Source organism: Dryobates pubescens, chromosome 17, assembly GCF_014839835.1.
Source record: "Dryobates pubescens isolate bDryPub1 chromosome 17, bDryPub1.pri, whole genome shotgun sequence".
Taxonomy (NCBI): Eukaryota; Metazoa; Chordata; class Aves; order Piciformes; family Picidae; genus Dryobates; species Dryobates pubescens.
In genome coordinates, this window is record NC_071628.1 from 20,845,443 (window position 1) to 20,870,263 (window position 24,821).

At 67.2% G+C, this 24,821-nt stretch overlaps 1 protein-coding gene across 1 annotated transcript; it reads right to left on the reverse strand.

The window, feature by feature from the left end:
* Positions 1–2,833: 2,833 nt before the first annotated feature.
* On the reverse strand, positions 2,834–23,812 carry LOC104306224 (mucosa-associated lymphoid tissue lymphoma translocation protein 1). The gene is made up of 17 exons (XM_054168779.1): positions 23,780–23,812; positions 22,037–22,157; positions 21,716–21,834; positions 21,164–21,317; positions 20,281–20,459; positions 18,716–18,812; positions 17,797–17,823; positions 16,842–17,045; positions 13,437–13,614; positions 10,595–10,669; positions 9,866–9,993; positions 9,195–9,326; positions 7,770–7,910; positions 6,088–6,098; positions 5,584–5,706; positions 3,233–3,464; positions 2,834–2,965 (listed from the first exon to the last, which is right to left on the reverse strand). The coding sequence occupies exons 1-17, from the start codon at positions 23,810–23,812 to the stop codon at positions 2,865–2,867; spliced, it is 2,055 nt and encodes a 684-aa protein (XP_054024754.1). The 3' UTR covers positions 2,834–2,864.
* Positions 23,813–24,821: the final 1,009 nt, after the last annotated feature.

Consider the following 24,821-nt stretch of genomic DNA (forward strand, 5'->3'; position numbering starts at 1 on the left):
CCCTTGGCCTGGCTCCAGACCCCCTCAGGAGAAGTCTCTCTGCAGCCTTCCTGCAGGCTCCCTTCAGGCCCTGGAAGGCAGCTCTGAGGTGCCCCTGGAGCCTTCTCCTCTCCAGGCTGCTCACCCCCAGCTCCCTCAGCCTGGCCTCACAGCAGAGCTGCTCCAGCCCTGGCAGCATCTCTGTGGCCTCCTCTGCCCTTGCTCAGTGCCTGCTGGTTTTCCCCTCTGGCAGGGAGTGGACAGGAAGAGTTTTCCCTGCTGAGACCTCTGCCATGCCTCTGCCACCCGGCTCCTGGCCCCTGGCAGGGAGCTGGCTGCCTGAGCAGGGTCAGGACCAGCCCGGGAGAGAGCAGCGGAGCCGCAGGGCTGCGCTGCAGGCTCGCAGCTCCCTGCCGTGGCCGGAGGCAGCAGTGCTGCTGCCAGGGCTGCACCCCAGGCCCTCCCCCGAGCTCAGGACACCTCACTGACATCCAGCAGCAGGGCCAGGGCACTGCCCCCGGGAGCAGCACCCCCAGGATGCTGCCAGGGGGGAGCAGGAATCACAGCATCCTAAATGGGTTGGGCTGGAAGGGAGCTCAGAGCTCAGCCAGCTCCAGCCCCTGCCATGGGCAGGGACACCTCCCACCAGCACAGGCTGCTCAGGGCCTCATCCAGCCTGGCCCTCAGCACCTCCAGGCAGGAGGCAGCCACAGCCTCCCTGGGCAACCTGTGCCAGTCTCTCCCCACCCTCACTCACAACAATCTCTTCCTCCTCTCACTCTCAGTCTCCCCTCTCCCAGCTCAAAGCCATTGGCCCTCAGCCTGGCCCTCCCGGCCCTTGGCAAAGGTTCCTCACACCAAGGACCCTGCTCAGGACCCTGCCCTTGCCCTTATTGCACTTCATAAGGTTCCCCAGCCCAGTCCTCAGCCTGCCCAGGGCTGGCTGGCAGCATAGCCTGGCAGGGATCAGCCTGGCAGGGATCAGCCACCCCTCCCAGGCTGGTGCCACCACTGGAGAGCTCAGCTCTGCCATGGCCGTGTGGGCCAGGACCTCCTCTTGCCCCACAGCCTCTCCCTCAGGAGGCAGCAGGAGTCCAGCTCTCCCCAGCCCCTCTGGAGCCGTTCCCAGGCAGCTGGCTGCAGCTGGAGCTGAGCCCTGGCTGCCCCTGCAGGCAGCTGAGCCTCTCTGGGGCAGCTCCTCTGCTGCTCCATCCCCTCCCAAAGCCCAGCCTGGACATTTCACAGAATCACAGAGTCACCAAGGTTGGAAGAGACCTCAAAGATCATCAAGTCCAACCTGTCCCCACAGGCCACATCCAGTCCCCTCTTGAACACCTCCAGGGATGGGGACTCCACCACCTCCCTGGGCAGCACAGCCCAAGGGCTAACAACTCTCTCTGGGAAGAACTTTCTCCTCACCTTGAGCCTAAACTTCCCCTGGCACAGCTTGAGACTGTGTCCCCTTGTTCTGGTGCTGGTTGCCTGGGAGAAGAGACCAACCCCCTCCTGGCTACAACCTCCCTTCAGGGAGTTGTAGAGGGCAATGAGGTCTCCCCTGAGGCACACCACTGGTGCCTGGCTGCCAGCTGGCTGTGGCACCATTCACCACCACTCTCTGGGCTCAGCCTCCAGCCAGTTCCTAACCCAGCTCAGAGTGCTGCTGTCCCAGCCAGGGGCTGACAGCTTGGCCAGCAGTTTGCTGTGGGGGATGGTGTCAAAGGCCTTGCTGAGGTCCAGGCAGACCTCATCCACATTTCCCCTTCCCCCAGCCTGGCATTTTTCCCTAGGAGCCTTTCCAGGCCTGAGCCAGCTGGGGCCTCTCCTCTCCCCTGGCTCTGCTCCTGGTGAGATGCAGGAGGGCCTCCCCTGCTCCTGCAGGGAGCATTCCACACTTGCAGGCTGCAGCAGACACCACAGGCACTCAGGAGCCTCCTCACAGCTCACCCAGTGCTCTCTCCACACCACCCTTAGCTCCAGAGAGAGCCTGGGCACCCTCCCCCTTCCACCACCCTTCAGCTCTCAAGCAGTCTTTGATCTCCAGGCTCTCTCTCCCCCATGATCACAGGAGCCAGAAGTGAGCTCTGCTGCTCTCTGCTCCAGCCCCTGCCAGGCTGGCTTCATTTATTGGCACCTTGGTGGTTCCAGAGGCTGCTCTCCAGCATGAGGCTGAGGCTGCACAGCCCTGGAGCAGGCTGCCCAGAGAGGTTGTAGAGCCTCCTGCTCTGGGGAGCTTCCAACCCCCCCGGCAGCGTTCCTGGGTGCCCTGCCCTGGGTGCCCTGCCCTGGCAGGGGTAGGGGCTGGGTGATCTCCAGAGGTCCTTCCCAGGCCCCCAGCTGGCTGCTCCCTGCTGAGGCAGCTGATCCCCCCAGGGCCTGGCAGAGCACTCCAAGAGCAGTGAGGAAAGAGGCAGGCAGGAGAGGACTGCACCCAGCTGGGCTGCCCCCGGGGCCCTGGCTCCCCTGGGCAGCTCTGTGCCACACAAGGCAGTGCCAGGAGCTGCCCTCAGCACAGCAGGCTGGCACTCAGGAGAAGGAATGGCCCTGACCCCACCTCTGGGGGACTCTGCCCCCTGCCCCCTGCTCTTCTCCACCTCTCACAGCTGGGAGGTCCTGCACCGGAGAGGAGGCCTGGATGGCTGCCACCCACCCCACAGCTGGCACCCACCCCACAGCTGGCACCCACACAGAGGTGGCACCCACCCCACAGCTGGCACCCACCCCACAGCTGGCACCCACACAGAGGTGGCACCCACACAGAGGTGGCACCCACACAGAGGTGGCACCCACCCCACAGCTGCCAGCCATGCCAGCCATGCCCAGCAGGGTCAGGGGCAGCTGTGCCCAGTGCCAGCAGGTCCCATGGATGCCAGCCATGCCCAGCAGGGTCAGGGGCAGCCGTGCCCAGTGCCAGCCTGCCACAGGGCAGTGCAGAGCTGGCTCAGGTCACTTTCATCATTCTCCTCAGGCTGGCTGCTGCTGTGGCTGCTGCTGGGGTTGCTGCTGCTGCTGCTGCTGTGGCTGCTGCTGGGGTTGCTTCTGCTGCTGCTGCTGTGGCTGCTGCTGGGGTTGCTGCTGCTGCTGCTGGGGTTGCTGCTGCTGCTCCTGTGGCTGCTGCTGCTGGGGCTGCTGCTGCTGCTGGGGCGGCTGCTGCTGCTCCTGTGGCTGCTGCTGCTGCTGCTGGGGTTGCTGCTGCTGCTCCTGTGGCTGCTGCTGCTGGGGCTGCTGCTGCTCCTGGGGCTGCTGCTGCTCCTGGGGCTGCTGCTGGGCAGGCTGTGCCCAGAGCCTGTGCTCAGAGATGCCTGGCCCTGGGGCTCGGTGCTCAGCACCGCCGCCTGCTGCAGCCACTCCTGGGCGGCAGCTGCAGCGCCCTGGCCGCAGCCCTGCCCCAGCAGGGCTCTCTGCAGGGTCATCCTCAGGCTCTCCCGAGTCCTTTGCCCGCTGCCCCGCTGCCTGTAGTGCAGATCCAGCTGCAGCACCACGTCTGCCTGCAGGGGAGAGCAGAGGGCAGGGCCCGGGGCAGCGCGGAGCCGCAGGGCTGCGCTGCAGGCTCGCAGCTCCCTGCCGTGGCCGGAGGCAGCAGTGCTGCTGCCAGGGCTGCACCCCAGGCCCTCCCCCGAGCTCAGGACACCTCACTGACATCCAGCAGCAGGGCCAGGGCACTGCCCCCGGGAGCAGCACCCCCAGGATGCTGCCAGGGGGGAGCAGGAATCACAGCATCCTAAATGGGTTGGGCTGGAAGGGAGCTCAGAGCTCAGCCAGCTCCAGCCCCTGCCAGGGGCAGGGACACCTCCCACCAGCACAGGCTGCTCAGGGCCTCATCCAGCCTGGCCTGAAACACCTCCAGGCAGGAGGCAGCCACAGCCTCCCTGGGCAGCCTGTGCCAGTGTCTCCCCACACTCACTGCCAAGAGTTTCTTCCTCCTCTCCACTCTCAGTCTCCCCTCTCCCAGCTCAAAGCCATTGGCCCTCAGCCTGGCCCTCCCAGCCCTTCTCCACAGTCCCTCCCCAGCTCTCCTGGAGCCCTTCAGCTGCTGGGAGGCTGCTCTGAGCTCTGCCTGGAGCCTTCTTTTCTGCAGGCTGCACAGCCCCAACTCTCCCAGCCTGGCCCCACAGGGGAGGCTCTGCAGCCTCTGCTCATCCTGGTGGCCTCCTCTGGAGCCTCTCCAGCAGCTCAGCTGACCATCCCTGGGCTTAGCAGAGCTTCACAGCTTGCTTGGACAAAGCCCTGGCACCACCAGCCCCACAGGCTGCCCTCTGCTTCCCTTCAAAGGCAGAAGAGCTCTTCCCCAGCTGCCATTCTGCAGGGCAGGGCAGAGGCCAGAGAGAGGCCTGAGGGGAGCTGGGAGGCCAGGCAGGAGCCCCCCTGGCGCTGCAGGAGAGCAGCTGCAGGCTGGCACAGCACAGGGGGGCTGCAGCAGGCTGCCCTGGCTCTGAGCACCTTGGTGATCTGCTCTGGGGGCAGCAGGACTGCAGCCAGGCACAGCCACAGTGCCCAGGGCAGGGCACAGGGAGTGCAGGGTGCAAGCGCAGGGCTGGCACAGTGCTCTGCCCAGAGCCCACCTGCAGCACTGCCTCCAGCTCTGGGGCCCCAGCACAGGAAGGACCTGGAGCTGCTGGAGAGGCTCCAGAGGAGGCCATGAAGGCCATCAGAGGGCAGGGGACAGGCTAGGGGAGTTGGGGCTGCTCAGGCTGGATGAGGCCTGGGCTGGACTGAGGTGTCCCTGCCTTTGGCAGGGGCTTGGACGATCTCTGAGGTCTCTTCCAACCCATTCCATGGCTCCCTGAAGTGCAGCCAGCAGCTCAAACAGCAGCACCCCCAGGGACCCAGCAGGGCTGAGGTCCTTACAGAGGTGGTGAAGGCAGCAGAAAGCAACCATCAGGAGGCAGAGACCTTCCTGGCAGCTACAGCCCTCAGCAGGGGCTGTGCCCCCTGTGCCAGGCAGGCAGAGGTAGAATGGAGCCAGAGGACTGCGGCAGGCAGGGCCAGGGCTCAGGCCTGCAGCTGAGGGCAATGCTGAGTGCTGGTGCAGGGCTCAGCCAAGAGCTTCAGCAGCACTCAGGGGCTGCAGCAGCTGCCCTGTGCTGGGGCTCAGCACCACCTCAGCCAAGGAGCTGCCTGCAGCAGGCTTGGGGCGAGCCTGCCCGCAGCAGAGGAGCAGCTGGCAGTGCCCAGGCTGGGGGGCAGAGAGGGGAAAGCTGCCACTGAGAGAGGAGGGGCAGGGAGGGGCTGGGGGGAGGGCCAGGCCAGGGCAGCAGCAGTGCTGCCTCTCTTCTGCCCTGCACACAGGCTGAGGGGCTCCTGAGGGGCACAGCTGGGGGCGGGCCTGGCACTGCCACCCTGCTGGCAGGGGCTGAGGTGGCCTGGGCAGCCCCCTGGGACCTCCCCCAGCTGCCACAGGCAGGGAGCAGGGACCCAGCCAGGGGGCAGGGGACAGCTGCTGAGCCTGCAGGGCCAGCAGAGCTCCTCCTGCACACAGCTGGCTGCCCCAGGGCGGGCAGTGCCCCGGGGGGGCAGTGCCAGGGCACAGCAGCGGAGCAGCACAGCCAGCTCTGGGCACTGGCACTGGGGGAGGGGGCAGGAGGCCTGCAGCTGGCAGCTCCCTACCTGAGCCTTCTGCAGGGCAGGCAGCTGCAGGGTGCAGTCCATCCCCTGCTGGCACCCAGGGGCCAGCAGGGAGCCCAGGAGCTCCGGGGGGCTCTGCCAGGTGGGGGCCAGGCTCTCCCTGTCCTGGGGCAGCACAACAAGAGGCAACAGAAGGGAATAAGGGCAGGGGCCTGCACCTCCCCCAGGAGCAGTCCAGGCTGGGGGGGAGCCTGGGAGCAGCCCTGCAGAGAAGGCCTTGGGGGGGCTAGAGGGGGAGAAGCTGGGCAGGAGCCAGCGCTGGGCACTGGCAGCACAGGAGGCCAGGGGCAGCCTGGGCTGCAGCCAGGGCAGGGAGGCCAGAGCTGGATCCTGCCCCCTGCCCCCTGCCCTGCTCTGTCAGACCCCCCTGCAGGGCTGGGCCCAGAGGTGGAGCCCCCATGAAGGACCTGGAGCTGAGGGAGAGGCTGGAGAGAGCCTGGCACAGGCTGCCCAGGGAGGCTGTGGCTGCCTCCTGCCTGCAGGTGCTGAGGGCCAGGCTGGATGAGGCCCTGAGCAGCCTGTGCTGGTGGGAGGTGTCCCTGCCCATGGCAGGGGCTGGAGCTGGCTGAGCTCTGAGCTCCCTCCCAAGCCAACCCACTGTGTGGCTCTAGGAACCTGTGTTCCATGAGCTCCTGATGTGGTGCAGCCCTGAAGCCAGCAGGGACCATGCAGGGCAGCCCTGGGGGCAGCAGGGACCATGCAGGGCAGCCTGCTGCCCCCTGCTGCCCCTCCCTGCCCCCTGCTGCCCCTCCCCAGGCGCCTGCTGCCCCTCCCTGCCCCCTGCTGCCCCTCCCCAGGCTCCTGCTGCCCCTCCCTGCCCCCTGCTGCCCCTCCCTGCCCCCTGCTGCCCCTCCCCAGGCGCCTGCTGCCCCTCCCTGCCCCCTGCTGCCCCTCCCTGCCCCCTGCTGCCCCTCCCCAGGCTCCTGCTGCCCCTCCCTGCCCCCTGCTACCCCTCCCCAGGCTCCTGCTGCCCCTCCCTGCCCCCTGCTGCCCCTCCCCAGGCTCCTGCTGCCCCTCCCTGCCCCCTGCTGCCCCTCCCCAGGCCCCTGCTGCCCCTCCCCAGGTTCCTGCTGAGGTGCAGAGCACCCTCCCAGCCCCACCACCAGCTCCCTTCTGGGCCTCAGGGAGAGCACCCAAAGGTGCCACAGGCATAGCTCAGGCTGTGCTACAAGGGTGCCTCAGGCAGTGCCAGCAGCTCCCCTGAGGGCTGGCACAGCTGCCAGCTTGCCCAAGCCCTGCCAGGAGCCAGGTGCCCTCCTGCAGCTCTGTGGCCCCCAGGTGAGGTCTGCCTGGAGCCCTCTCCTCTCCAGGCTGAACACCCCCAGCCTGGCCCCACAGGGGAGGCTCTCCATCCTCTCTGCTCATCCTGGTGGCCTCCTCTGGAGCCTCTCCAGCAGCTCCAGGTCCTTCCTGTGTCGGTGGCCCCACAGCTGGACATAGCCCTGCAGGTGAGGTCTCCCCAGAGCAGAGCAGAGCAGAGGGGCAGGATCCTCTCTCTCCAGCTCTGGCAATGGGCACAGGCAGCCCAGAAGGCCAAGGGCAGCTCAGCTCAGCTCAGCTGATGGCATGGGGACTCCACCACCTCCCTGGGCAGCCTCTGCCAGCCCCTGACCACTCTGGCACCAAAGGAATTCTTCCTCCTCTCCAACCCAAGCCTCCCCTGGCACAACTCCAGGCCAGTTCCTCTCCTGCTCTCACCTGAGCCTAGGGAGCAGAGCCCAAGCCCAGCTCCCTGCAGCCTCCTCTCAGGGAGCTGCAGAGAGCAATGAGGTCTCCCTCAGCCTCCTCTGCTCCACACCAACCCCCCCCCAGCTCCCTCAGCTGCTCCTCCCCAGCCCTCTTCCCCAGCCCCTTCCCCAGCTCTGCTGCCCTTCTCTGGCCCTGCTCCAGCCTCTCAGTGTGCTGCTGGCAGTGAGGGCCCAGGGCTGGGCTGGGTTAGGAGCCAGGCAGGCAGCCTGGGGGGCCTGGGGGGCTGTCAGGGGCTCTCCAGGAGCTCTGCAGAGCACTCCTGCGGCAGAGGCAGCAGTGCAGGGAGGTCTTTGCCCTTCCCCAGCCCTCAGCACCCCCTGGGCTGCCCCTCACCTCAGCCTGGGCAGCAGGAGGCTGCTGGCCTGGAGGGGCAGGGCCCGAGGGGGAGCAGATGCTCTCGGAGGTGCCCGGGGCCCGGCGGAGCAGCAGGTGGGCATCGGCCAGGCGCGCCGGGGCGGGCAGCAGCTTGGCACAGAGCAGCAGCACGTTGGAGAAGAGGCGGTGGCAGTGCAGCTCCGCCGCCGCCCCGCAGGGGAAGGTCAGCACCCGGCTCGGCAGCTCTGCAAGGCAAAGCCCAGCCCTGAGCCGCTCCCGGGCTCCCCGCCCGGCAGCGCCCCCGCCCGGCAGCGCCCCCCGCCCCGCAGCGCCCCCCGGCCCGCAGCGCCCCCGCCCGGCAGCGCCCCCCGCCCGGCAGCGCCCCCCGCCCCGCAGCGCCCCCGCCCCGCAGCGCCCCCCGGCCGGCAGCACCCCCCCGCCCCGCAGCGCCCCCGCCCCGCAGCGCCCCCCGCCCGGCAGCGCCCCCCGCCCCGCAGCGCCCCCTCCCGGCAGCGCCCCCCCGCCCCGCAGCGCCCCCACCCGGCAGCGCCCCCCGCCCGGCAGCGCCCCCGCCCGGCAGCTGCTCCCGCCCGGCAGCGCCCCCCGCCCCGCAGCGCCCCCCACCCGGCAGCGCCCCCCACCCGGCAGCTGCTCCCGCCCGGCAGCGCCCCCCGCCCGGCAGCGCCCCCCCGCCCGGCAGCGCCCCCCGCCCCGCAGCGCCCCCCGCCCGGCAGCGCCCCCGCCCGGCAGCGCCCCCCCGCCCGGCAGCTGCTCCCGCCCCGCAGCGCCCCCCACCCGGCAGCGCCCCCCACCCGGCAGCTGCTCCCGCCCGGCAGCGCCCCCCGCCCGGCAGCGCCCCCCCGCCCGGCAGCGCCCCCCGCCCCGCAGCGCCCCCCCACCCGGCAGCGCCCCCCGCCCCGCAGCGCCCCCACCCGGCAGCGCCCCCCCGCCCGGCAGCGCCCCCCCGCCCGGCAGCGCCCCCCGCCCCACAGCTGCTCCCGCCCCGCAGCGCCCCCACCCGGCAGCGCCCCCCGCCCCGCAGCGCCCCCCCGCCCGGCAGCGCTCCCCGCCCCACAGCGCCCCCCCGCCCGGCAGCTGCTCCCGCCCCGCAGCGCCCCCCACCCGGCAGCGCCCCCCACCCGGCAGCTGCTCCCGCCCCGCAGCGCCCCCCACCCGGCAGCGCCCCCCACCCGGCAGCTGCTCCCGCCCGGCAGCGCCCCCCCGCCCGGCAGCGCCCCCCGCCCCGCAGCGCCCCCCGCCCCGCAGCGCCCCCCGCCCGGCAGCGCCCCCCGCCCCGCAGCGCCCCCCCGCCCGGCAGCGCCCCCCGCCCGGCAGCGCCCCCCGCCCCGCAGCGTTCCCCCCCGGCAGCTGCTCCAGCCCGGCAGCGCCCCCCGCCCCGCAGCGTTCCCCCCCGGCAGCTCCCCCTGCCCGTGCCCTGCCCGCCCCCCGCCGGACAGCGACCCCGGCTGGTCAGTGCCCCCCGGCCGGCAGCGCCCCCCGGCCGTGCCCTGCCCGCCCCCGGGGCTCACCGCGGCCGTGCCCCCGGCGCTGGGCCACCGCCGCGGCGGGGCGCAGGGGGTCTGTCAGGGCCCGCGGCTCCTTCAGCGAGTGCTTGATCTCCATCACCTGCCTGCCGGCCACCAGCGGGTCCTGCCCCACGGCTGGGCGTGGGGGCAGCGCGGGCTCAGCCGCGGGCACCCCCTGCCGGGCACCCCCCGCCTGGCACCCCCTGCTCTGGCCGAGGGGCACTGCCCTGGCAGGGGGCTGCACCTCCCTTGCCCTGAAGGGCCCTGCCAGCCCAGGCCTGGCTGGGAGGGAAGCTCCAGGCTGCTGCCAACCCACCCTGAGCTGCCAGGGGCAGGGCCTGGCACTGGGGGGAAGGGAAAGGGGGGGAAGGGGAAAGGGGGGGGAAGGGGAAAGGGGGGGGAAGGGGAAAGGGGGGGGAAGGGGAATGGGGGGGGAAGGGGAAAGGGGGGGGGAAGGGGAAAGGGGGGGGAAGGGGAAAGGGGGGGGAAGGGGAAAGGGGGGGGAAGGGGAAAGGGGGGGAAGGGGGAAGGGGGGGGAAGGGGAAAGGAGGGGGAAGGGGAAAGGAGGGGGAAGGGGAAAGGGAAGGGAGAATGGGGAAGGGTAGTGTGGCAGCAGTGCTTTCCTGCCGCTGTCTCTGCCGAGCCCTGCAGGTGCTCTCCAGCCCAGCCCTTACCCTCCAAGACATCCTCCAGCATGTGTGTGACCTTCTTCTCCTGCAGGATGTGCTGCTTCAGGTACTGCATGAAGATGCCCAAGCTGAGCTGCCCATCCTGCAGCTCATAGGCCTCTGCATCCTCACTCCTGCAGGAGGGATCTGGCCTCAGCTCCCTGTGCTGCCATGGAGCCCTCAGGGGCAGCCAGGGCTCCACACAGCCTCTGCTGGCTGAGCCCCAAGCCAGGGCCTCCAGCAGTGACACAGAGTGCTTGGGGCTGGCCAGGGAGGGGGGGGGGGGTGGGCATGGGATGGGCAGGAGCAGCAGGAGGGGTGGAGAGCAGGGCAGCCTCTCTGCCAGCCTCCAGGGGTGACAGGAGCTGCCAAGCCAGAGGCACTGCCGGGGGAGCGGCTCAGGAGGCTTCAGGGGACCTGCTCAGACCACAGGCAGCTGGGCAGACAGGGGCAGGCCTGGGAGCACGGTGGGCTGGAGCTGATGCCACCTGTGACTGATGACAGGCTGCCAGCAGGGCAGGCAGAGGGACAGAAGAGCCTGGAGAGCAGGGCTGGAGGGCAGGGGGAGTGCCAAAGGAGACCTGAGGGAAGCCTTCTGAAACCCTCAAAGCCCCCAAGCAGGAGGGGACAGGAGGAGCCTCTGCCCTGCGTCCCAGCGTGGGGCCAGGAGCCCCCAAAGCCCCCAAGCAGGAGGGGAGGGGACAGGAGGAGGCTGTGGCCCTGGGTGGCACTCACGTGGCATAGCCATAGACTGTGTTGCCCCAGGGCTGCAGTGGCTGCACCTGCGACAGGGCACCCCCGGGGCTGTACCTGCAAGAGAGCAAGGCAGGCTCACAGCTGGGCACAGCTGGCAGCAGCCAGAGCCCAGAGCTGCAGCAGTGCCCAGCCCCTGCCCTGGGCAGCGAGACCAGCACAGAACCACACTCAGGATGCAGCCAGTGGGAAGAGAGCTGCAAGCTGCTCCAGCCCAACCCTCAGCCCAACCCCCAAACCATGGCCCTGAGCACCAGCTCCACAGCTGCTGGAACACCCCCGGGGGGGGGGGGCTGCAGCACTGCCCTGGGCAGCCTCTGCCGATGGCTGAGAGCCCCTCCAGGGGGGAAATGTTCCCTGAGCTCCAGCCTGAGCCTGCCCTGGGGCAGCTTGGAGCCCTCTCCTCTGCTCCTGTCCCTTGCCACCAAGGAGCAGAGGCTGTCCCCTCCTCACTCCAACCTCCCTGCAGGGAGCTGCAGAGAGCAGCGAGGTCTCCCTCAGCCTCCTCCTCTCCAGCCTCAACACCCCCAGCTCCCTCAGCCCCTCCTCTAGCCCAGGGGCTCCAGGCCCTGCTCCAGCCCCACTGCCCTGCCCTGGACCTCTCCAGCTCCTCAGTGTCCCTCCTGAGGAGCCCAGAGCTGGACACAGCACTGCAGGTGTGGCCTCCTGGGACACCTGGGCACTGCTGGCAGCAGTTCCTTGGGCAGCAGCAGAGGCTGAAGCCAGGAGTCCCATGAAGACCCCAGATGGGGCCAGCTCTGACCTGTCTGCAGCAGAGAGCTGCAAGCAGCCTGAGGCTGTGGCTGCAGCCAAGCCTCCTGAGGCCACTTCTGAGCAAGACAGTGCAGAGAAGAGAGGAGGCCAGCATGGCCCAAGGGACAGTGTCCCTGAGGGAGCCACAGCGGGCAGGACTCTGTCTCCAGCACCTGGCCCAGGGCTCTGGGCTACCCTGCAGCCCCTGCCAGCTGGGGCTGCTCCTCAGCTGCTCCTCAGGGAATGCAGGCACCTCACAGCCTGCCCAGGCAGGGGCTGAACCCCCATCCCTACAGGGGGCTCAGAGAGGCAGAGCTGAGGGACCTGGCTGAGCAGCAGCCTGGGTAGGGCTAGAGAAGGGCTGGGCTCAATTGCTCAGGCTGGAAAAGCCCTCTAAGATCACTGAGCCCACCCCAACACCACCATGGCCATCAAGCCATGCCCTTGGCCTGCAGATCTCAGGCCTGCAGCTGCAGAAGGTGGCTGCTTGCCCACTCCCAGGGGGAGCAGCCCACCTGAGGCAGACTGGCAGGTCAGGGAGGAGCCAGTGCAGAGCTGTCCCTGTGCTGCCTGCACCCCAACCAGAAAGGTGCCAGGGACCTTGCTGCCCCCAGCCTGCACGCACTGCCACCCCTGCAGTGTGCAGCCCTTGGTGCCCTTCCTCTGCAGGGCTGGGAATGCTCACCCTGAGCAGCTTACAGCCTGCGACCTGCTCTACTGCCTCACTCCATGCTGCCAGCATCGCTGGAGCTGGCTGTGCCTCAACACCTGCCCCAGGAGGGCTGCAGGCAGACCTCAGAGCAGCCTCCCAGCAGCTGAAGGGCTCCAGGAGAGCTGGGGAGGGACTCTGGACAAGGGCTGGGAGGGACAATGGCTTTGAGCTGGGAGACTGAGAGTGGAGAGGAGGAAGAAATTGTTGTGAGTGAGGGTGGGGAGACTCTGGCACAGGTTGGCCAGGGAGGCTGTGGCTGCCTCCTGCCTGGAGGTGTTTCAGGCCAGGCTGGATGAGGCCCTGAGCAGCCTGTGCTGGTGGGAGGTGTCCCTGCCCATGGCAGGGGCTGGAGCTGGCTGAGCTCTGAGCTCCCTTCCAGCCTAACCCACCCTGGGATTCCAGGATGAGCTTTCCACAGACAGAGCTAAAGCAGCTCTGAGCTCAGCAGCAGCCTGGGCCCCAGCTCACACCACTGCAGGGACCCCAGGAGCCAGGCTGCACAGCTTGCAATCCTCTCCCCACCCTGCTGCACTCCTGGGGATGCTGGCAAGGGCACAGCCAGGAGGAGGGAAGCTCAGGAGCCCCAGCAGCATCCCCTCCACACAGCAGCAGGTCAGCAGTGCTGCTGCAGCCTCTCAGGTCAGCTGCCCCAGGGAGGGCTGACAGGGAGACACAGCCTGTGCTGAGCACAGCCAGCCCTCATGGCAGGGCACAGCCAGCCCCCATGGCAGGGCACAGCCAGCTCCCCATGGCAGGGCACAGCCAGCCCCCATGGCAGGGCACAGCCAGCTCCCCATGGCAGGGCACAGCCAGCCCCCATGGCAGGGCACAGCCAGCTCCCCATGGCAGGGCACAGCCAGCCCCCATGGCAGGGCACAGCCAGCTCCCCATGGCAGGGCACAGCCAGCCCCCATGGCAGGGCACAGCCAGCCCCCCATGGCAGGGCACAGCCAGCCCCCCATGGCAGGGCACAGCCAGCCCTCATGGCAGGGCACAGCCAGCCCCCATGGCAGGGCACAGCCAGCCCTCTGCAGCCTGCAGGGAGCCTGCCATTGCTTGCCAGGCTTCTTCACCCAGAGAGCCATGGGGAGGTTTCCAGCAGAGCTCAGGCAGGTGCCCTCTGCCCCTAACACAAGGCCAGGACACCCTGCAGGAGCTGGCAGCCTGCTGATGTTATGGCACAACCCACTGGACCTTACCAGAGGCCTGGGCTCAGCAGCACAGCAGGGGGTATGCCTCTGGGCAGCCTCAGGAGCCCCCCAGGGGCTGGGGCAGGAGCTGGGGCTGAGCCTGGCCCCTGCCCCCACAGCCCCTGCCCGCTGCAGGCTGGGCCCAGCCCGGGGGGGCGCTGAAGCCTACCACTTCCTGCAGGTGTCCAGCAGGACGAGGTTCAGGGCTGTCTGCTGCTGCTGCATCTTCTGCAGGACCCTCTGCACACTGATGCAGTGCTCAGGGCTGTAGGGCTGGGGAGCATCAACAGGCACCATGTAGTTCCTCCCCAGATGTTCATAGCCATGCCCAGCATAGTAGAAGACAGCTGGGAACAGGGAGAGGAGAGGATGAGTGCTGGAGAGAGCCTGCAGCCTGCTCCTCACAGCCAGACACCCACAGAGCTGCTTGGGCTGCAGAAGGCCTCCAGGGCTCTTTCTCCAGGGCTGCTCTCCCCCCACTCTGCACCCAGCCTGGAGCTGTGCCTGGCCTTGGCCCGAGCCAGCTGCAGGACCTTGCCCTGTGCCTTGTTGAGCCTCCTGCAGCTGGCACTGGGCCACTCCTCCAGCCTGCCAAGAGCCCTCTGGATGGATCCTCTCCCTCAGGGGAGTCCATGGCACCACACAGCTCTGTGCCAGCAGCAAACCTGCTGAGGGTGCCTCAGTGCCACTGCCCATGGCTGTGACAGAGATGTCAAAGAGCACTGGGCCCAGGACACAGCCCTGAGGGACTCCACATCACTGCTGATCATCTCTGACAAAACCCAAGGCCAGAAGGCTACAGCAGCCCCTAGGCACTGAGGCAGGAACCTGCAGGCTGGTACAAGGCAGGAAGCCTTCAGCAGCAGAGGGAGGGAGAGGCCTTGTTGGACCTCATGAGGCTCTCCTCAGCCACCTCTGCAGCCTGTCCAGGTCCCTCTGGATGGCTCCCATCCCATCCCTCAGCCTTACCACCCTTAGCTGGGTGCCACCTGCACCCTGGCTGAGGCTGCACTCCTTGCTGCCCTGAGAGCTGCACAGTTGGCTGACTCAGGAGATGTTTGAGGCCTTCAAAGATCCTCTGCAGCTTTCCTCAGCAGAGAGCTGGAGGACAAGCAGCCACCTGAGTCTCCACCTGTGGAGCAGCTCAGCATGCAGGCAGAGGATGGTCCTGTGCCTCACAACACAGCCAGCCCCTGCCAGGGGCTGGAGAAGCCAAGGAGGAGGACAAACCCTGGCAGTGCTTTGGCTGAGGACTGCCTGAGCAGCAGGGCTGGGCCAGGGCCTGGGGGGCACATGCTGCTGAAGGTGAGCCAGCACTGGCTGCAGGCAGAGCTCTGCCAGGAGATGCAAGGTCAGCAGGGAGGCTCTCACCACTCTCCTCAGTCTCAGGTAGACCTCACTTAGATCCTTTGTCCAGTTTTAGGGATCTCACTTCAAGAGGAAGGTAGGGAAGGTGCAAAAAAGGGCAGAAGAGGCTACCAAGATCACAGTCACAGAGTGCCAGGGGCTGGAAGGGAGCTCCAGAGATCATCCAGGCCAACCCCTGCCAGGGCAGGGCACACAGGAACACAGCCAGGGGGGGTCTGGAGAGCCTCCACAGCAGGAGACTCCACAACCTCTCTGGGCAGCCTGCCCCAGGCCTCCAGCAGCCTCACCCCAAAGTTTCTCCTCATGCTGAGGTGGAACCTCCTGGGTCCCAGCCTGTGCCCATTGCTCCTTGTCCTGCCCCTGGGCACCACCAGAGCCTGGCACCTCCATCCTGCCAGCCAGCCCTCAGCTCTTGATAGACATTGATCAGGTCCCTCTCAGCCTTAAAGACTCAGCCTGCCCCAGTGAGACACAGCTTCCAGAAGCACCTCACTGTGCCCTGTCCCTGCCCACTGCACCAGCTCCAGCCCCAAGCTGAGCGCTGCCCTTGGCCTGCCCTGCGCCAGCTGCGCTGCCCGGAGCGCCCTGCAGTGCCCCAGGGCTGCAGAGCAGCCTCCTGCTCAGGCTTGGAAGCAGAGACCAGCCCCAGCTAGCTGCAAGGTGCTCTCAGGGGGTGGAAGGAGCTCAGAAAGGCCAAAGCAGTGACAGGCACCAGCAAAGGTGACCAAGACCCACGGGATCCCATGCCTGGGGCTGTGTCTGAGCCCTGCCCACTGAGGACAGAGTCTGACAAGCAAAATGTGCAAGCCCAGAGCCACCTGCAGCTGGGAATGCTCTGCTGCAGAGAAAGGCTTTCAGAGGCCCAAAGTAGATCATCAGGAAAGAGAAAGGAGGAAATTGTGGGCAGCTGTAGCAGTCAAGGCTCCAAAGAAGACAAAACTGGGCTCCAGCTGTGCCAGGGGAGGGTTAGGCTGGAGAGGAGGAGACATTTCTTTGCTGCAGGAGCGGTCAGGGGGTGGCAGAGGCTGCCCAGGGAGGTGGTGGAGTCCCCATGCCTGGAGGTGTGCAGGAAGCTGGAGGTGTGGTGCCTTGGGACATGGTTTGGTGACCATGGCAGCTGGGTTATGGTTGGAAGGGACAGTCTCAAAGGTCTTTTCCAGCCTCAGTGACTCTCTGATCCTCTGGCGCTGTCCTCACAAACAGGAGTGCAGATCAGGCTCTCGGTTTTGACATCCAAGGCAGTACCAAAGCAGCTCCTCCCATCTGCTGTCACAAGCACTGGCTCCCCAAAGCCTCAGCTTGAGAGCAGGCTGCTGGAGGTGGCAGTGAGCCAGGGGCTGGAGCAAGGCCTGCTCTGCCTGCCTGAACCCAGCCCAAGCTCTTTGTCTGGGGGATCCTGCCAAGCCTGGCACCACTGCAGGCCTCCCTTGCCACCTCCCCCAAAGCAAAGTTCCATCTCTCCTCTTTTGATTCACTCTCAGAGGGATCTGAGGGTGTCAGTTGGTGACAAACTCCTCAGGAGGCAGCACTGGGCCCTGGCAGCCCAGAGCCAGCTGAGTGCTGAGCTGCAGCCAGAGCAGGGAGAGCAGCAGCACAGGGAGGGGATTCTGCCCCTCTGCTCTGCTCTGCTCTGCTCAGAGCCCACCTGCAGCACTGCCTCCAGCTCTGGGGCCCCCAGCACAAGCAGGACCTGGAGCTGCTGGAGAGGCTCCAGAGGAGGCCACCAGGATGAGCAGAGGCTGCAGAGCCTCCCCTGTGGGGCCAGGCTGGGAGAGTTGGGGCTGTGCAGCCTGCAGAAGAGAAGGCTCCAGGCAGACCTCAGAGCAGCCTCCCAGCAGCTGAAGGGCTGCAGGAGAGCTGGGGAGGGACTGGCTGAGGGCCAATGGCTTTGAGCTGGGAGAGGGGAGACTGAGAGTGGAGAGGAGGAAGAAATCCTTGGCAGTGAGGGTGGGGAGACACTGGCACAGGTTGCCCAGGGAGGCTGTGGCTGCCTCCTGCCTGGAGGTGCTCAGGGCCAGGCTGGATGAGGCCCTGAGCAGCCTGTGCTGGTGGGAGGTGTCCCTGCCCATGGCAGGGGCTGGAGCTGGCTGGGCTCTGAGCTCCCTTCCAACCCAACCCATCCCACCCTGTGGCTCCTGCTCCTCCCTGCCACCCAACCACTGCTGCCTGCTCCCCGCCGCTCGGCGCAGGGCTGCCTGCCCCTTACCATAGACTCCCTTCCCCAGGAGCTGCAGGAATTGACTGACTGCTGCCAGCATCTCAGCCTTGTTGAGGTCCAGCAGGGACACCACCTGGAAGCTCAGCTGCTCCAGAAGAAGCCTCAGCTCACAGACGTCTCTGCCGGGAGCCCGCAGGCTGGGGTGGTGCCGGTAGTGGCTGTTGCCCACCAGCAGCGCGACCTTGCCTGTGGCTGGGAGGAACACCGAGGGACAGGGCTGGGAACAGGCAGCAGGAGGCAAGGGCTCACCTCCTGGGCAGGGCAAATCCTTCTCAGCTAGGCAGGAAGTACAGGCCCTGCCCTCCTGCCGGCCTGGGGCAGCCTCCAGAACGCTGTGGGCTTGCCGAGCCCCTGCACAGAGCTCAGAGCCATCCCCTGGGGAGGGACACCTTGGAAGCTTCTGCTGCCAGCCACACTGCAGCACTGCAGGAGGAGATGCAGGGCTGAGCTTACTCAGTGCCTGCTCTGCCAGGACCTGCCAGCACTGCCTGAGCCAGGCTGAGAGGCTCTTTCCCCCTCAGGGCTGCAGGAGGATCCGCCCCCCCCAGGCTCCTGCTTTCATCTGACCCCCACTTTCCACTGCAGGGAAACCAGACTGGTGGTGGTGGCAGCAAGGAGTCCTGCCTTGCTCTGGGAGGTGTTTCAAGGAGGGGAAGAGGTGTCCCAAGCACAACACTCCTTTGGTGGGCAAAGTGGACAGGACTGGGTTGCTCCTAAGGAGTAGTCTTGCTGAGACCAATCAGGGCTTGGCAGGGATGGGACTCCCCCTGTGCCTGGCAGCTGTGAGCCCCAAAGCACAGAGCCCATGGCAGTGTGGGCACAAAGGCCTGCAGCAGCCTCTGCTGAGGAGCACTGCCCTGTCCTGTCCTGCCCTGCCACCCACCCACAGCCTGCCTTTCATGGAGGGATTAATTGCTTAGGGGCAAAATATTGCAGTACTCACCAAAGAACTTCTCTGAGCAGCATGGACCTGGAAAAGAAAGAGGGAAATGGTTCCCTTGTGCCAAGCAGCCATGCCAGCTCCCACCACAGCTTGGCACCTGCTCAGCAGCCCCCAGCAGCACAGAGCTGGACCAGACACCACAGCTGAGATCTCCACAGCCTGCTGCCAGCCTTCACCACACAGATCTGGTGAGCTGAGGAGGGTTTGAGAACCATCAGGAGGTTCTGCTGCCCCTCTGCTCTGCCTTGCAGGATTATGTCCAGCTCTGGGCTCCCAGTGCCAGAGAGACAGAGACCTGCTGGAGAGAGTCCAAGGGAGGCTGTGAGGATGATGAAGGGACTTGGAACATCTCTGCTGGGAAGAGAGGCTGAGAGCCCTGGGGCTGCTGAGTGTGGAGAGGAGGCTGAGAGGTACCTGATCAATGTCTATCAAGAGCTGAGGGCTGGCTGGCAGGATGGAGGTGCCAGGCTCTGTTTGGTGGTGCTCAGGGGCAGGACAAGGAGCAATGGGCACAGGCTGGGACCCAGGAGGTTCCACCTCAGCATGAGGAGAAACTTCTTTGGGGTGAGGCTGCTGGAGGCCTGGAGCAGGCTGCCCAGAGAGGTTGTGGAGTCTCCTTCTGTGGAGGCTCTCCAACCCCTCCTAGCTGTGCTCCTGGGTGCCCTGCCCTGGGAAGCCTCTGCTCATCTTGGTGGCCTACTCTGGACCAGGGCTCTCTTGTGTTGCCCCATGGCAGAGGGGCAGGATCCTCTCTCTCCATCTCTGGCAACGGGCACTGGCAGCCCAGAAGGCCAATGGCAGCTGAGCTGCCATTGGCCTTCTGGGCTGCCAGTGCCCATTGCTGGCTCCTGGGCAGCTTCTCCCCCACCAGCACCCCCAAGCTAGCCTGGCAGGGCTGGTGCCAGGCTGGGAGGCTCACCCACGAGCACGTCCACGGCGCTGCTCCAGTGCTGCCCACGGCTGTTGGAGGCACAGCAGAGGTAGGTGCCCGAGTCGCCGGCCTGTGCCTGGGCAATCTGGAGACCAAACAGCAAACCACAGCCAGTTATGGGGGACAGTCTGCACCCTCCTGCCCAGGCCACCCCTGCTCTTGCTGCTGAGGCCTTGCTCCTGGCCTCAGCTGAGCCTTCCCACAGCTTCTGCCTTCCCTGAGCAGCTCAGCGAGGCCAGGCCGGAAGGTGTGCCGCTAGCCCCAGCTCCTGGAGTGCAAGAACCTTCTGCCCAGCTGCCTGCCCTTCCCCCTGCAGCACCCTGGCAGCCTGTCACAGCCATGCTCTGCCCCAGCTGGTCTGAACTCAAAGCCTGGCCATGGCCACTGCTCTCCCCTGGCAAGCTCTCAGCTCTCACACGTTTCTCTTGGCAGGGGGCAAGGATCAGAACAGGACTGGCTGCCCAGGACCTCTGTGCTTCTCCATCTCAGAGAGGAACTGAAGCCATCAGTGGGGTCAGGCTGGCTGTGGTTTTGTCCAGGGCAGAGCTCTTGCTGCCTCTCTGGCTGCAGGGCAGCACCACTCACCTCTTCCTAATCCCCACCCTGAACTTCCCCATGAAAAGAGCAATCTACCACTCCAGCAGCACCTACACCTGCTGAGAAGCTGTCTTGGCCTCCTTACCCTCCCTAGGATGCCCCAGAAAGACATTCCCTCCAAGCTGGAGGAGGGCAGATTTAGATTAGACATGGGGGTGGTGAGAGCCTGGTACAGGCTGCCCAGGGAGGTAGTGGAAGCCTCATCCCTGGAGGTGTTTGCAGCCAGGCTGGAGGTGGCTGTGAGCAACCTGCTGTGGTGTGAGGTGTCCCTGCCCATGGCAGGGGGGTTGGAACTGGAGGAGCCTTGATGTCCCTTGCAGCCCTGACAGTTGCTCTGTGAAATCTGCCTTTCCTGCCTCAAGAAGACAGCAGTGATTGGCATTCAGCCAGTGACCCACAGTGACCCCAGAGCCCCTGCTGTCCCCCGGCTCCTTGTGTCAGGACTGTCCTAGCTTTGCCGCAGGCACGCAGCACTCCCCCAGCTCCACCACGGCACGGTGCCCTGCGCAGAGGCACAAGAGCTGCTCTCCAGCACCGCTGTGAAGCAGCAGAGAGCTACGCTGAGAGCCCTTGACACGTCTGTGATAGGTTACTCCTCGGAGCGGCTCTGAAAGCAGCTCCTTAGATGTATTCCCTCTTCACCCAGCTGGATACCTGGAGAGCTTCCTCACAGCCCTGCGGCACGGCACATGGAGAGCTAAGCAGGAAGCTGCTCCTCAAGGGCTGGTCACGGGGAGGCTGGCCAGGGGGAGGCTGCTCTCTGCCAGCACTCACCTGAGCACACAGACCAAGGCACACCCCAGCCCTGCAGTCAGCCACAAGCCAGGCTGAAGGACCGGCACCGGCCCGGACGGCAGCGACACCGCTTTCAGCAGGCTCTCCCGAGGCTCTCCTGCCTCTCTGAGCTCCTGCCATCACCCACCTCAGCAGCCCGAGCTCCCCCAAGGCAACGTTACCCAGAGCCTTTTTCTCTTCTGGTGCTGCAGCGGGTTGCCGTTGCGGTACCACTGGTAGCTGGGGGCCGGCACTCCCAGGGCAGCACAGCGCAGCTGCAGCGGCCTCCCCGCCTCCAGCCGCTGCGCGCTGGGGTTGAGGACAATGAGAGGCTCTCCGTGCCAGAGCTGAGGGGGCAGCCCTGTGAAGCAGTGGCACACAATGTGTCCTCCCTCCGGGACAGAGAACAGCCACCAGGCTGGAGCCCATCAGACACCAGCAGCCCTCTGCAGCCTGGCAGAGCAGCGGTCTCCCCCCGGGGCAGCCGTGGCTGCAGCATCGCTGCCGCACCTTTCAGTGACAGCCACCGCAGCAAGGGACACCTCACAGCCCTGCTGCTGCCTTCTCAGGCCTGACTCTTGCCCTTTGCTGCCAAGGCCAAGCCAACGTGCAGAGGGCAGCCACCCTTGGAGTTATTTTTGCTCAGCTTGGCAACAGCCAAATCGTCTCTCCCGGCCCCTCCGCCCGCTGCAAGCTGGCAAACAGCCAGCAGCACGCCGGGAACCCCAGGGCGAGCGCTCAGCACGTGGGGCAGACACAGACAGAGGAGGGCTTTGGGACCACCACGGGAACCTGAACCATCCAGGGGGTGGATGCAGAGGTCTGGCTCAGGCCTGCAGGCTGGAGCTCTCCTGCCCTGCGCTTTTTGAGCCGGGAGGACACAACTGTCGCTGGAACTGCCCCAGACACTGCTGCAGGGCTGAGAAAGGGACCAACTGCAGCAAGGCCACAAGCCACACTGATACCTCTGGCCACACACTGGTACCTCTGGCCACACACTGGTGCCTCTGGCCACACACTGATACCTCTGGCCACACACTGGTACCTCTGGCCACACACTGGTACCTCTGGCCACACACTGGTGCACCTCCACCTTCACCCAGTCGGAGAAGACGCAGTTCTTGTGGAGGTCGTTGACTCTGCAGGTGTAGAGCTGGGACTGCTGTGCAGTGATGTGCAAGTCCTCCTGGGTGGCACCAGGGATCTGCTGGCAGACAGACTGAAGGGAAAGCACAGGCAGTAAGCAGCAAGGCCTCCCTCAGTGCTGGTAGTAGAAGGTACCAGCAGGCCACTAGTGAGAGCAGAAGTGGGAATCCCTGGTCTCCTCCGGCTGCTGGGATGCAGATGGAACTTTTCCATTCCATTTTCATGGACAGGGCCTGGAGCAACCTGGTCCAGGGGAAGGTGCCCCTGCCCATGGCAAGGGGTTGGACCTAGATCTTCAAGGGCCCTTCCAACCCAAACCACTCTACGACTCTCTGCCCTCCCTCAGCACCTGCAGGAGCTCTTGGCACACAGATCCTGTCTCCTGCCAGTCTTCTGGCTCCCACCAGCTCTGCCCACAGAGGGCCAGATCCAGCCCCGGGGGCTGGCAGCCGGCCCGGTGCCGTGCCTCACCTGGTGCTGGCAGAACCACTGGTACCACAGCGCCGTGCACCCCTGGGCTCGGCACCGCAGGCTGAAGCTGTGTCCCACGGGCACGGCCACCGACACCGGCTGCTCAGTGATCACAATGGCTGTGAAGGACAGGGCACGGAGGTGGCAGCGGCCGGCCGGGCACGGCCCCGGGGCTCGCTCTCACCGTGCAGCCCCGCGGGACAGGGGATCTGGCAGGGCAGGGTGCCCGGCCGCCCGTGCCCAGGGTGCCTCCACGGGGCCGCTGCTGCGCGGGCTCCGGGGCACGGCCCGGCCCGAGCTGCCTGCCGGCCTCTCACCTGCCTGCATCGCTGCGCCGGCTCCTGCCCGGCCTCAGCGGCCGCCGGCCAAGCCCACGGCGACTCCTCTCCCGGGGCGGCGGCAGCGGCAGCACCTGCGGCAGGCGGGAGGGCAGCGCCCGCAGCTGGGGGGCAGCACCCGCAGCTGGGGGGGCAGGGCCCGCAGCGGGGGGGCAGGGCTCGGAACTGGGGGGGCAGCGCCCGCAGCTGGGGGGGCAGGGCCCGCAGCGGGGGGGCAGGGCTCGGAACTGGGGGGGCAGGGCTCGGAACTGGGGGGGCAGCGCCCGCAGCTGGGGGGGGCAGGGCTCGGAACTGGGGGGGCAGGGCTCGGAACTGGGGGGGCAGCGCCCGCAGCTGGGGGGGGCAGGGCTCGGAACTGGGGGGGCAGGGCTCGGAACTGGGGGGGCAGCGCACGCAGCTGGGGGGGGCAGGGCTCGGAACTGGGGGGGCAGCGCACGCAGCTGGGGGGGGCAGGGCTCGCAGCTGGGGGGGCAGCGCCCGCAGCTGGGGGGGGCAGGGCTCGGAACTGGGGGGGCAGCACACGCAGCTGGGGGGGGCAGGGCTCGGAACTGGGGGGGCAGCGCACGCAGCTGGGGGGGGCAGGGCTCGGAACTGGGGGGGCAGCGCACGCAGCTGGGGGGGGCAGGGCTCGGAACTGGGGGGGCAGCGCACGCAGCTGGGGGGGGCAGGGCTCGGAACTGGGGGGGCAGCGCACGCAGCTGGGGGGGGCAGGGCTCGCAGCTGGGGGGGGCAGCGCACGCAGCTGGGGGGGGCAGGGCTCGGAACTGGGGGGGCAGCGCACGCAGCTGGGGGGGCAGGGCTCGCAGCTGGGGGGCAGGGCTCGCAGCTGGGGGGGCAGCGCACGCAGCTGGGGGGGCAGGGCTCGGAACTGGGGGGGCAGCGCACGCAGCTGGGGGGGGCAGGGCTCGCAGCTGAGGGGGCAGCGCCCGCAGCTGGGGGGGCAGGGCTCGCAGCTGGGGGGCAGGGCTCGCAGCTGGGGGGGCAGGGCTCGGGCCCCGGGGCGGCGGCGGCGTGCGGGCATGGCGGCCGCGGGGGCGGGGCGGGCCGGCCGGACTCTGACTCGCAGGACCGTGGCCGCAGAGGCTTCCCCACCACCCGCGACCGGCCCCCGCCGCCCGGGGAAGGCCCCGCGCCGCCCGGCCCGCCCCGCTCCCACGGGCGGAGCCCGCGGGGCTGCCCCCCGGCCCGGCCCGCTCCCACGGGGACGCGGCAGGAGGCGCCTGTAGCTCGGGCACCGAAGCTGTCTGCACCTCCCCTGCCCAGGGGTGTCCTCACTCCATCCCCACACGTGTCCTCATCCCGCCCCCACGGGTGACCTCTTTCCCGTCCCCACAGCCCCTCTCACCCACATCACATCCCCGCGGCCGTCCTCGCCGCAGCACCACCAGGTGTCCTCGACCTTATTTCCTCGCTCCCACCCCGCGAATGTCCGTGCTCCTTGCCCCTTAATCACCTCACTCCCACCGCCACGCGTGTCCCTGCTCCCTTCCCCATGGGCGCCCTTGCCTCTTCTCCAGCGGTGTTCCTTCCCCTGTCCCAGCAGCTGTCCTCCCCGCTGGCGTCATTCCCCATCCCCACTGGGGGTCATTCCCCACCCCCACGGGTGTCATTCCCCACTCCCGCAGGTCTTCCTGTCCCTGTCCCCACGACCACCCTTCCTCAGAAGCCCACGGCCACCCTCACACCCTCCCCGCAGCCGCTCTGCCCTCCCCACGGCCACCCTCACCTCCCTCCGAGTGCCTGCGGCCCCGAGGCGCATGGTGGAGCCACAGATCCGGTGCCCGTTCTGCGCCGGGCGGTGGAACCCCTGCGGGGCTGCTTCCTCTGAGAAATCCCCACCGGCCGGGCCGCATCACGAGGCCCCGGGGGAAGTGATGCTGGCCCAGCCCGCCCGGAGGTTGCACAAGGCCACCCAGGCTGCCGCGGAACCGGGGCTGGCCGGGGGCAGCAGTGTGGCAGAGAGAGCGCCAGGTTCTGCTGTGCTGTGACCTTCACCCGCTGAGTCGGGGCAAGTGAGGTCAGGATCATTAACCCCAAACTCCTCACAAGTGAGGTCAGGATCATTAACCCCAAACTCCTCACAAGTGAGGTCAGGATCATTAACCCAAAGCCTTTCAAAAGAGGGGAGGACCATGTGGAGAGAGCTGGGAATGGGGAATCGGGAGGGGGGGGGGGTGAGCAGGCAGCCACCGACTGTCATTCCCAAAGACCTTAGAATGGACTGGGCAGGGAGCTTGATACACAACCCTAGCCAAGGGATGAAACAGGTCAGGGATCAGGACTTGACTGGCTTCCAGCCCCAGGGCAGACAAATATCCCCACTGGGCTGGCTTCCCCCCATGCCTGTGGCCCTGGTCAGCAAGTCTTTATGGTGCCAGAAGTGATGGGACTCAGGACCTCCTCGTGCTGGGGACCGTGGAGAAGCAGCTGTGAGAGGGACTCCTGCTCCCCTGCTGACATTTCTCCCTGCTGGGGCTGCAGCAGTGGCTCTGCTGGGGGCTGCCCAAGGGAGAACAAGGGATCAGGGACTTGTCTCCCAGGTGCCTTCAGTGGCAGCGTGGAAGAGTGCAGGCAGATCTCCAGGATGGTGGAGAGCAGCAGTCGTGGCTGAAAGTGGTTATGGATCACCTCCACAGAATTCTCTGGGGAGGCCAGGACAGAGATGAGGTCAGAGGGAATAAGCATGGCCGAGGGATGCCTCCTCTTGCTGCTTTTCTCTTCTAAGGGGTGGAGAAGATGATGGTGGGAAAAAGCCAAGCGCAGCAGAG

Coding starts and splice junctions, on each gene's coding strand:
- LOC104306224 (XM_054168779.1), bottom strand. CDS start 23,812: ATGCGCCTCGGGGCCGCAGGCACTCGGAGGGAG. Junction 20,460..21,163: donor GCACCAGTGTGTGGCCAGAG/GTACCAGTGTGT, acceptor ACTGCTTCACAG/GGCTGCCCCCTCAGCTCTGG. Junction 10,670..13,436: donor CTGGACACCTGCAGGAAGTG/GTAGGCTTCAGC, acceptor GCTCTCTTGCAG/GTACAGCCCCGGGGGTGCCC.